The 12,124-nt window shown below is 40.2% G+C and overlaps 1 protein-coding gene across 1 annotated transcript; it reads left to right on the top strand.

Annotated features, from left to right (window-relative positions):
- The first annotated feature begins 211 nt into the window (after positions 1–211).
- On the top strand, positions 212–11,856 carry LOC139739453 (exosome complex component MTR3-like). Its single transcript, XM_071650063.1, has 7 exons — positions 212–390; positions 5,836–5,893; positions 6,661–6,914; positions 7,508–7,568; positions 8,727–8,812; positions 9,887–10,057; positions 11,722–11,856. Exons 1-7 carry the CDS (start codon positions 304–306, stop codon positions 11,854–11,856), a joined length of 852 nt encoding a protein of 283 aa, XP_071506164.1. The 5' UTR covers positions 212–303.
- The last annotated feature ends 268 nt before the right edge of the window (positions 11,857–12,124 follow it).

Genomic DNA, 12,124 nt, shown 5'->3' with positions numbered 1-12,124 from the left:
TAACAACACAATCACATTCAAGGCAAAACTGAATGAGTGTCTTCTTTTATGTTGAGATTTAGGGAATGTACACAAAGTAGGCCTACACTATAATCCATAAGGATTCTCTCTTTAATACTTTCGTTGGAAGTCATCTGTGTTTGCTGTCCTCTACGTTCATGGACCGCAAGCACGCACTCCTTGTCAGCTGCTGCAATTATTACAGTATACGACATCTCAGCTCACGTGTACGAACTACTCCATCGGGCCTAACTATATTATTATCCTAATTCTTGCTCCTGTACTGGATGAGTTGTTGGTACAATGCCGATTGATACGAAGCGAATTCAGGGACCTGAAATATCTCAAAGTCCACTCCTTTACAGAGAAGCAGAGGAGAAAGTACCGTTGGTAAGAGAGAGCTCAGTCCCATATGCAGTGAAATGTGTTAGCGTTGCTAATTATGACAGAAAGAAGAAGAAAAAAAAAAAACATGTTTGACGGTAGACCAATGTGGAGTAAATTTAAAATGTAACCGGCATTTCTAGCATATTATGTGACCCTGCATCACAAAACCAACCAAAGTCGCCAGACGATATTGATTTTTGTATTGTAACTTTTTTGTTTTTTAATTTTATCATTAAATATTATTTTGTTTTAGGCTATAGTAATGATTAACTAAAGCCAAGGGCAGATTCTGAAAGAGAAGGCCTGTAGTAATACAATATTATGTGTGGTGACATGATCTGATTACGTGAGTAGAAAGCCCCCAGTTTCTTCTTCTTCTTCTTCCTGGTAGAGTGCAGCTTCAAGTTTTGAAGATTATTGCACTATGATTCAGTGTGAAATGCAGCTCGTGAAAAAGCTGAAGTCTTAAGTGATCAATATCAATCAGTTTTCACTAAAGAAGATTTGATTAATATTCCTCATATGGGACAGAGACAAATCCCAACAATATCAGATTTGATTATTTCTACAGTCTGTACAGAAGGTATTATGACACTTCTTAAGAACTTAGATGTGAATAAAGTTTCTGGCCCAGACGGCATTTCTCCCAAATTTCTCAAGTTATGTGCTGCACAAGTAGCACCTATATTGCAAGTCATATTTACGCAAAGTCTTCGGACTGGCACGCTACCCCGAGATTGGAGACAAGCTAATATAAATGCTCTGTATAAGAATGGTAGTAGATCCGACCCAGCCAACTACAGGCCGGTATCCCTCACATCCACCTGCTGCAAAGTCTTAGAACATATCATTTATCGCCACATTATGAGCCATCTGGAGGAAACAATATCCTCAGTAACACACAACATGGATTCAGATCCAGACGGTCGTGTGAGTCCCAACTGATTACAACAATTCATCATATTTTCTCCTCTGTCGAAACCATTAAGCAAGTTGACGCTGTTGTGTTAGACTTTGCAAAAGCGTTTGATACTGTACCACATCAGAGGCTCCTTCATCGCCTCAAGTATCTTGGAATCCAGGGCTCATTACTTTCATGGATTTCACAATTTCTCACAGAAAGGGAACAAACAGTAGTAGTTCAAGGGTCATCCTCAAGACCCGTTCATGTTTCTTCAGGAGTGCCCCAAGGCACTGTTCTGGGCCCATTGCTTTTCTTATCATATATTAATAATCTCCCTGATCAAGTTTCATCCAACGTCTGCCTATTCGCAGACGATTGTGTAGTTTACCGTCCCATTAAGACACATAAAGATTGCGTCTTACTTCAACAAGACCTACGTACCTTAGAGGCTTGGGGAAAAAAATGGCAAATGAAATACAAGCTGGACAAATGCAACGTTATGCGCTTCACAAGGAAGTCTCGACCCATTCATCACACGTACACCTTAGCCGGTCACCAGATAGAAACAGTGTCCAGTCACAAATACCTAGGAGTTGTCTTATCAGACAATTTAAAATGGAATAGACATATTGATATAACTACAGCCAGAGCAAGCAGCATGATTGGCTTTCTCCGTCGTAATCTACATAATGCACCGAGAAATGTTAAATTACAAGCATACAAGAGCCTAGTGCGTCCCCACTTGGAGTATTGCTGTACAGTATGGGACCCCTTCACTCAACGTAACATCTCCAAGATTCAAGCAGTACAAAATAGAGCAGCCAGATTCATCTGTAATGATTACAAGTGGCAATCTTCCGTCTCCGGAATGATAAAGGATCTCAAACTTCATCCACTCCCAGAAAGACGCAAGCTTTTAAGGCTGTCAACATTTCATAAAATAAAGCACGGTAATATTGATTTAAATCTCGAGGATTATATCAGTCCTGCTCAAGCACCGAGAGGTATGACAACCCGAAGTTACCATCCGGATAATTACTCTACTTTATACGGTTCCTCAACTGCTCTCGCCAACTCCTTCTTCCATAGAACAGCGAAGGATTGGAATAATCTGCCGAGTAACATAAAGCAGACATGGGTGTATGCAAGGGGGGGTCGGGAGGTTCGTACGACCCCCCCCCCCCCCCCCCCCCCAAATTTTCAAAAGGTCCACTTTTTGTAAAAGACATTTTTGTTTTTTGAGGGCTTTTTACTCTATATAGGCCTACAACAGAGAAAAAAAGTGACCGGTGTTCCAGCAAATTGTCAAAAACCTCGTAAATTTCGTAACTTAGTTTTAATATGCTATAATTTACCTTATTTCTAAGCCGCACTGCCATGCCGAAAAAGTCACTTTTGTATGCACCAAATGGCCCCATTTTAAGATACAAAATTCAAAAACTCCCTACTGTGGGAGGGGGGACACCCCCCTCCCACACCCTCCCCCCACTCGGTCGCTCCGCTCCCTCGCAAAGGCAAAGGTCCAAAAATTTTGATTACGACCCCCCCAGAAAAAATCCTGGATACACCCCTGGCAGATTCATAAATTTGACACATACAAAGAGGCGCTCCAGCGTCACCTCCGTTGTGATTAGCTGCACATCACACCACAGTGCTGAGTGATACTCTATCCAGAGTTTTTCAGCGTATTCATCCAGATCCAGATCCAGAGCGTGTGAGTCCAGTGTGTGGACCCTCACACACATCTAAGACAGGATATTGTAGCTTTTGTGCAAGTGCGTATATACAACATGTAAGTAAAAATGTTTGTCCTCTGGAGACAAAACTATTTCTTCTTCCCACTCAAGACAAGCCGGAAGGCGTCGAGAGAAGAAGAAGCTTGGTCCTCTTGGAGGCTGTTCCAGTCCTTACAGGTCCTTGGGAAGAAGGAAGAAGCATATGCCTGATTGCTACATTGGATCGTCTGCAGTCGAGAGCCGTGTCCTCTAGTGGCTGATGTCCGTTCGCTGAGGTAGGACTGCCAAGCGATGTCAACAAGGTTAAAGCGGATGCGATACATCATAGCCAGGCGGCTGTGAAGGCGTCTGTCCCATAAGGAATGCCACTGCAGGCTGTTAAGCATGGCTTCTACACTGGATGTTTGGTTGAAGTCACCTGTCACATAGCGGGCGCACCTTCGCTGGACCATCTCGATCTTATTGATGTTCCGCTGAGTGTGTGGGTCCCATGCTGTTGCAGCATATTCCACCACTGGTCGGACATATGTGAAGTAAGTGGCCTGCTTGATGTGACGGCTACAGTGTTTGAAGTTACGACGTAAGAAGCCAGGAACAGAGTTAGCCTTCTTCACTGTGGTATCAACGTGAGAGTTGAAGTTAAGCTTGTAGTCGATGTGGAGGCCGAGGTATTTTGTGGAACTCACCACTTCGAGGTCATGCCCATGGATATTATACTGGCCAGTAACTTGCTTCCTCTTGTTGGTCACGCGAAGGATCTGGCATTTAGAAGGGTGAAATTCCATCTTCCATTTGCTCTCCCATTCCTGTAGCCGGTCTAAGTCTTCCTGAAGATTGGTACAATCTTGGGCTGACCTAATGCGCCTGTAGAGCAGACAGTCATCAGCAAAAAGGCGTGTTGTCGAGTGCTCAATGCTGTCTGGTAGGTCATTTATGTAGATCAAGAAAAGGAGTGGGCCTAGGGCACTGCCTTGCGGTACTCCGGATGTAACCTTGATCTCCTGACTGATCTGGCCCTCAAGTACGACTTGTTGGGAACGGTCGCTCAGGAAGCTTTTGACCCATCTGAGAGTAGTGCCGCCTATACCATAGTAGTCTGCTTTGAGTAGAAGTCGCCGGTGAGAGACTTTGTCGAATGCTTTCGCAAAGTCCAACAGTATGCAATCTTTCTGTTCCTTGTTGTTGAGCCCTTTTGCAAGGTCATTGATGGTGAGGATGAGCTGGGTTTCACAGGATCTTCGCTTTCTGAAGCCGTGTTGTGCGTCTGACAAGATGTTGTGTTCAATGAGGTGATGGATGACAGCACAATGCACCACATGCTCGCATAATTTGGACAGGATTGCAGTGAATGAGATTGGCCGATAGTTCGCCGGGTTGGACTTGCGTCCCTTTTTGTGGATTGGTACAACAAAAGCTTTCTTCCAATGAGATGGAATGCTGCCCTGGATGAGGGAGGCCTACTCTAGTTTTTGGCCAGCCTCCAGAATCCAGACACTTATCACTCCGACACTTTATACCGCAAGCCAGCAAATTTTACTGTCACAACACACACATATTTCGACTTCAGTGCTGAGTGATACTCTATCCAGAGTTTTTCAGTGTATTCATCCAGATCCAGATATCACATACAAGTGTAGGTTCTAATTTCACATTTAAAAAGCAATTAGTCAAGATGCCAAGGTTCAACCTCCAGCCCTGGGGCGTGCTATTGGGTTGAACAACGCCATGTGTGTCCACTCTAACCAACCAAAATACACGGACTCTGACTCTTCTATTCTACACTGTAGATCACTTGTTTATGATATTAGAAAGAAAGCCACACTCGTGGAAAAATGTGTAATTTACTGAGAAAAGAGGCTCTGAGCTCTGAAGACAGTGAAGTACAGCTGTATAGGGTCAGTAGGGGAGGAGAGACAAAATCGCAGGTTCCTGCGTATTCGCAGGTACCTGCATATAGCACTATGTAGGCAATTTTAGAGGTTTTGTGCTCTAAAAACCTGCGAATTCACAGGTTGCGTTGCGATTGCAGCCTGGCGTTTCATCAGAGGTTTCCAAAAATGGCACCATTGGAAGGAGAGCCTAAAGTTGCCTTTAATAGATCCAAAATTTATAGAAAATTCTGATGTTGTTTCTTTTAAATCGCCGATAAGTGAAAAATGCGTAATTGATAAAAAATGATGTTATGGTAATGGAAGCGCAGTCATGTGACCACGAGCACCTGACACCCAAAACCTGCGAATTCGCAGGTAGAGCTCATGGGGGGAATGTTATTGCAGTCTGAGCGCTGTGGACAATCTAAAGTTACTTTGGTAATTGTTACTTACAATGCCTTTGGGGATCTACAGTAGCCAAAATATTATTGGTCAAACTGCTAAAAATATCTGCTAGAACGTTTGCTATGATTGTAAGTGATATAAATGTAACACTTTGAGTGTAGTAACTTACCCATTCATTTTTGCAACTTTTGGTCGTAAGACATTGATTTTTTTCCTCATTCAAAGTCCTTTCTTTTTAACATTACCAATCGACCCTTTAATTTACCATGGCATCTCTGATATACATTGTATTTGTTTTATAATTGTATTCATTCTTTTCTATATCATAAACCTTGGAAGGATGAACATGTTATAACATGATTTTAAATTGTAGATGGTGATTTAGTGCCGTGTGGTAAAATAAAATATGAAAATTTGATTGAGTACAGTGTGCATCATGTATAATGTTACCAACCGCAGTATTGTCCATGTACTATGTACAATTTTTGTATACATTTTTAGGTTTTATTCCTCTTTAATGCATCTCTTGCAGATTAGTGAAACAGGCAAAAGGCGTGATGGAAGAACTCCACAGGAAATTCGCCCTGTTTGTGAGTGCAACATTTATTCTTCTTCTCTTAATGTCTCTTCTCATCACAACATGTGTGTAACTTTTCTGTTGCTGATATAATATGTGAAAATAATGTGCCAATTGGGCCTTTTATATAATTGCATTGGAATTATATTTCATGTTTTATACCTTCATGTGTCAATGTAGATAACATATTCTTTGCACTCTTTAACTAATTCTTGTGAAACTAATAACTGAAATCAATGAAGAGAAGAAAGAGACAAGATGGACATTACATTTGATGTGTGCGTGCTGTGTGTGTGTGTGTGTGTGTGTGTGCTCTATGTGTGCTGCCATTGTAGTGTGTTTGTGTATCTGTGTACCTATCAAGGCACTGTTGAACATTGTTGAGAAAATCTATGGTCCTACATGCTACCTGACTGAGTCGCTGCTATTCTATGAAAAAAGGAAAAAAACAACAACCAAATATTAAATACTTTTAAAACGGAACGTATGTGAGTGAAAGGATTCGCCATGTACAAGTACTCAATATCCGATAGACAGTTGTGCTAGAAGAAATCCTACAGTAAATTTTTTGCTGATACGGTTATGCATAGTAATAGATACCTCAGCAGTGCGGCTTGATTGTTGAGCTTTTGTATACTGGAGTCTTGTTTCATGTGTATGAACATTATCTTAAAGTTCTGTCAGAAAAGGTCAACAATTTTAAAAACTGAGTCACCTACACGTTGTAAATGCTAAATAGTGTCTGTAAAACATTTCTTTGCTTTTGTCATTGAAACAAAGTCTTAAAGGCGGGCGTAGTGAGCCAGGCAAGAGGCTCTGCCTACATCGAAGCCAGGAACACCAAAGTTTTATGCGCCGTCTACGGACCACGTGAGGTTCCGCGTCGCGAGGGGTTCAGCATGAGCGGCCAGCTCCGCTGCGAGTTCAAGTTCGCCTCATTCTCCTGCCGTTACAGGCGCAGCCACGTCACCGACAGTGCTGAGAGGGAACTGGGTCTGCAAGTTCAGCAGGCCCTGGAGCCAGCTGTATGTCTTGTGAGTCTCTCTCATCAACTTTTGTTCTGCCATTTTTTTTTTTTGTTATAAATAGTGTTACAAAAATGACTATAAAAATAAAAACAAAAACCTACCATCACAATTTCAAAGTAGGATGCTGAGTTGATACATTGTTAAAATATCTGCTAATGTGTAGAAGAGTTGAGGTCACTTTCTTTTTTATAAACACTTTCTGATGTCGTGGTTTATTATTGTTTTCGTTAGTAAGGGAAACTGTGAATGGAAATTAAGTACTTAAAGTGTGATATGTATTACAACTGTACATTGGAACATTTTTTTTTTCCATTTTAAGTATGTCCTGTTATTTTAACACCAGCATAGCCATGAGTTTTTAGCTAATAGAAGCAATACTTTTCATTCATATTTGGTGGTTTGTGAATGTGTAATGATATTTCTATTATGTCATTCCATTATTATTAATCATGCTTTTAGATGATAGTACCATCCAGAGTATTTGCTTGCATTAAATTCATTGAGTGCGACGTATATGGTTATTTTTGCAGGTGGCAGCTGTTTGCCACATTTGCAAGATTCCTTCTGTATTGTTTTGTCTTTGTGTCTTGTTCTCGTAGCACAAAATTCCAAAATCTCAAGTGGACGTCTTTGTTACAGTACTGGAAAATGATGGGAGTGGTAAGTGTTTGAAATTGCCAGTGAAAAAAAGAGAGGTTATATGTGACCCTGCATCACAAAACCAACATAAAGTCACTAGACATGGATTTTCAGTTAAGGGCAGATTCTGGAAGAACAGACTTTCAGCTTTAAAATGATGCATAACTCAATTCAAATGGACTCTCCGATCCTATCTAAATCTTGAAAAAAAGGACATGCTCTGGAAAAGTGTGCACTGAGAAAAGAGGCTCAGAAGTACAAAAATTGTATAGGGTCTGCTCAAGCGCTTAATATTTAATACCAAGCCCTGCTAACTGTGCAGTGGATGGGACAAAAAACAGGATGTAAAAGAACATACCAACAACAAGGAAGGGATTGTCAGATTAAACTCAAATTGAGTACACTGTATTAACACATTCTATCCACTACTAATACCAATTTTGAAAGAAGTAGCATAATCTTGTCAAGAGAATTAAGGTTGAATATGAAGAGTGTATACAAGATTTTTTTAAAGAGTTGAAAAGGGGTCTCTAAGACATACCTAGTCACGCTATGCTCCAGAATGAGTGTTCTAAAAAAACTGCTAAAATTGCAATTTCACGTTCATTTCATGATTCCAAACTGTAGAATGATGTAGAAGAGATTTAATGTCATTTCCGTCTGTACCCTTAAAATCGTTGTCATTTCAATGGTACGTGTATGTGGTTGATCCACATTTCAGACTAAAACAGTGCAAAAGGATAATAGATTCTTATAATTCTGATGATAATTACAATAATGCTGATAACAATAATGATAATGCCATGATTAATCGCTTATGATGGTGGTCTCCTGCATTCAATGATCTCTGTTGTTTACTGAAAAATACTGTATATCTTATTTTATGTTTCTGTGTATCTACATTGCTCTATGCAATCACCTATGTGTATCTATTTATGTACTGTTATCGATTTATTTCACTGCACTTGTTATTCTTTGTCTTTGTACTTTTTGAAGTTTGTATTCAAATTGCATCTGATTGAATGCAGAAATAAAAGCAAACAAACACACAAACAAATTATCACCATTTTTGCTCAAATACTATAATCTAACCATTATTAATATTCATTTCAATGTTAACGATGTATGTTTACATGAGGCAGTTCCTCTTTTGTATTCCTACCCTCTCCCCTTCTTCAGCTTTAGCAGCTGCCATCACATGTGCTTCAGTTGCGGTGGCCAATGCAGGCATAGAGATGTATGACATTGTCATTGGCTGTACGGTGGTGAGCTCAGTCATTTGCTTCGTTCAATGTTTATTTCTGTAATATTTTCATTCCATGTGAAAAAAAAGAAAGAAATAGATTGGTGTTTTACTACATATGCATCGAATTCATCCTCTACATAGTCATGAAAGCTTGACAAATGATCGGAGAGGATAAAAGAAACATGGAAAGAAGTACAGTTGAACCTCTCTTATCCGGCCTCCCTTTATCCAGATCTCTCTATTATACTGACGCAATCTCGCCGTGAATTTTTTTATTTTTTTTTTATTATTACGGGAGGAAAGGGGGATTCCCAACTCCTTGAGAACTCCTACACAAACACACATGAATTACATATTACTTCCAACATGATTAACATACATTACATCAAATTTCCTTCCAAATTGCTTACCTTCAGACATTTTAACATCCCCAAACATCCCCAAATGTAACAATGAAAAGGTTCCAGTATACACATTACTACATGTGGTACTACAATGGGCTACATCAGTACTTGTGTATGTATATGTACATGTATAAAGCATTGAGTCTCCCGTATCCGGCCAAATCCCTTATCCGGATGAGCCCCGGTCCCGACTTGTCCGGATACGAGAGGTTCAACTGTACTGTGTTTCTTTCATCATCTCCAATCATTTGTCAATCTTCAATGACAATTTAGAGGACGAGTGGATTTTAGACTGTTTCCAAAGTTAATCAAGAGCATCCATATCTCACTGATCAGCAAAATTGGCCTCTGCATTATTTGTTTTATAAAAAGAGTCCATAAATTCATGAAATTCAACATTAATTTTTTCCCCATCATACAGTGTACGTCCGGTACACTGTACAACACTATTCAAGGCTTGAGCCATGCGTTCAGACTTTACAGGACGCATGGCACAGTGTGGGTCAGTAAAAATCAACACATGATAATTGACCAATCAGATTGCAGAGACTCTAAAGCCAGTTCATGGACTGCACCTAATGTGAATGTAAATGCACCTTCTGAAGTAAGCCACTCCACTGATAACAACTTCTTTAATGCAATAATCTTATTACTCCCTCCTCCTGTTGCTCTTTCCTTTTCCCCACCAGAGGCAAGCTGGAAAGAGCGTCTTGCTGGATCCGACGGAGGTGGAGGAGTATCACGGCCTCTGTGAGAAGGAACCAAGTCACGCGTCTGTCACTGCCGGCGTCTTGCCATCTCTGAATCAAGTTTCTGGTCTCGTGCAGAAAGGACAGCTGAAATGTGACGATTCCATCAAGGTTTGTCGACAATCCAATATGTCCAAGCGATGGGATTGGCTTTGTATCTGTTGGTTTTCTTTCCTTTTTCCTGGGCTTTAATAATAGTTAGCTAACATTCAGATGCACAAGCCTCAAATTTCATCAATTTGGGTCAAGACCACATTTTTTGAGGGGCACAGATCCACTGAAATGGGCACAAGTGAGTAAAAAATATTGTGGCCATAGAGGGTTTGATTTTCAAGGGGCATTCCAACCAGTAAGAGGAGCATGGCAGTAAATTGCCGATGGCTGGTGGGTATTTCAAGCTCTGGATACAGACCGCCACTTTGATGATTTCTTTTATTCAGAATTTTTTGATAAACATGTCGCATATGACCAATCACATGCCATTAGTCATACATAGGAGTCACTATATTGTAAGGAACAATTATTAGTGGAGGTGCTGTGGTCTATCAAAGTGCACACTGCACACTTTCATTGAGAAGGGTCAGGATTCAAGCCCTGCCACACTGCTTAAACTGTAAACCCTTTCTGTGCCACGGACTTTGAATAATGTGTACAACACTTGTAGGGTTTTCTGTGTGAATCTGTACTTAAAGGTTGTGTACAGTTCTGGTTGAGGTGAGGATTTAGCTTTTAATGTTTTGCAAGATATTCAGAAACAACTCTATGAGATGTCAAAGAGCATGCAATTCCATGGGGTATCAAAAGTTTATTTGATGAAAATCGGTTTTGAAATGGCTGAGATATCCAAAAACAAGGTGAAACAAAGAGATCCTAATAAAGCTGTGGCATGTCGCCTTTTATTATTATCACTTTTTTGGATATCTCAGCCATTTGAAAACCAATTTTCATCAAATAAATGTTGAACCCTTCTTAAAATTACATGCTCTTTCATATTTCATAAGAAGTTTCTCATTATCTCACTTAGGAATGTGCAAAACATGAATCCCCACCTCAACCAGTACTGTACAGTCCCTTTAAGGCAACAAAGGGTTAAGCAGGATGCTTCATTCATAACTACAGAGGCTACTCTGCATACTACAGTAATTGAGACCTTCATCAGTTACAATTATCCACCCAGATGTACAGTCAAGAAAAAAAAATTACAAAATACAATTACTATGGAGGGATGTACTTCTGTTTGTACTAAGAGTTGAAAGCCTGGCGTGAACAATCTGTAGGAAGGGGGATGTGTGTACACTTTAGTTATAGGCTGATTCCAGTGAACAGGCTTGTACTACATTGCAAGGTACTTTGACCATCACATTGAGGCAGAGAAGTACTGTAAAAACATTTAAAAAAATATACATTTTCCAGAAATCTGTCATTCACTGGTCAAGTAATAATAATTTTGATATTACTGATAGTTGGCACAAATGTCATGTACTTATAACAGTGCAATTTCAATTACCCAAATCTGTTCAACAAAATATTTGGAGGTTTGGATTTTTGTACCACTGGCACTGACACATCACACAGATTACTTGAAATATCCCACATTTTTAATTATTTTGGGGTTTAAGCTGTCATCCCCCCATGGTTATAGTATTTGTCAATTGTGTTATGAAATAGTATTAATGAAATGTGTTTCTCAGTAATTAGAAAAAAGGGTCTTTCCTAACTTTCCTCCTTTGGTTCCAATTCTCTTTTCTATGTACTTGTGGGAATGCGCTCTCCAGGCTTTACAGCAGTGTGTGGACGGGAGCCAGAGAATGTATCCAGTCATCTACGAGTGCCTCAAGAAATCCATCAAGAAACTGAAACCGCCGCCGACTCCTGACAGCAGTAGTGCCAGCCTAGCGAGCCCAACATGACTTGGTCCCAAATTTGGTCCTACGTCTTGGACCCGTGACAAAGACATTCCTAGTGTGGACACTGGAAAGGGGACAGCGTCTGAGATTTGATCTTCCAGAAAAGGACTGATTCGTGGAAATTTCCCTTTCGATAGATCAAATGAGCTGAGATGTGTTGTGTTTCATGGAGACCCTATTCATACTTGCAACTTAATAGTTTCCACCTATGCCATAGAAGGATTACTGTAATAAGACCTGCAGTATTTACCCGTTTAGGATGAGTCCCGAG

This window comes from Diadema antillarum, unplaced genomic scaffold (assembly GCF_040938485.1).
Source record: "Diadema antillarum isolate AM-2024a unplaced genomic scaffold, OU_Dant_1.0 seq00000799_RagTag, whole genome shotgun sequence".
NCBI classification, from domain to species: domain Eukaryota; kingdom Metazoa; phylum Echinodermata; class Echinoidea; order Diadematoida; family Diadematidae; genus Diadema; species Diadema antillarum.
This window is presented reverse-complemented; position numbering and strand designations above follow the sequence as displayed.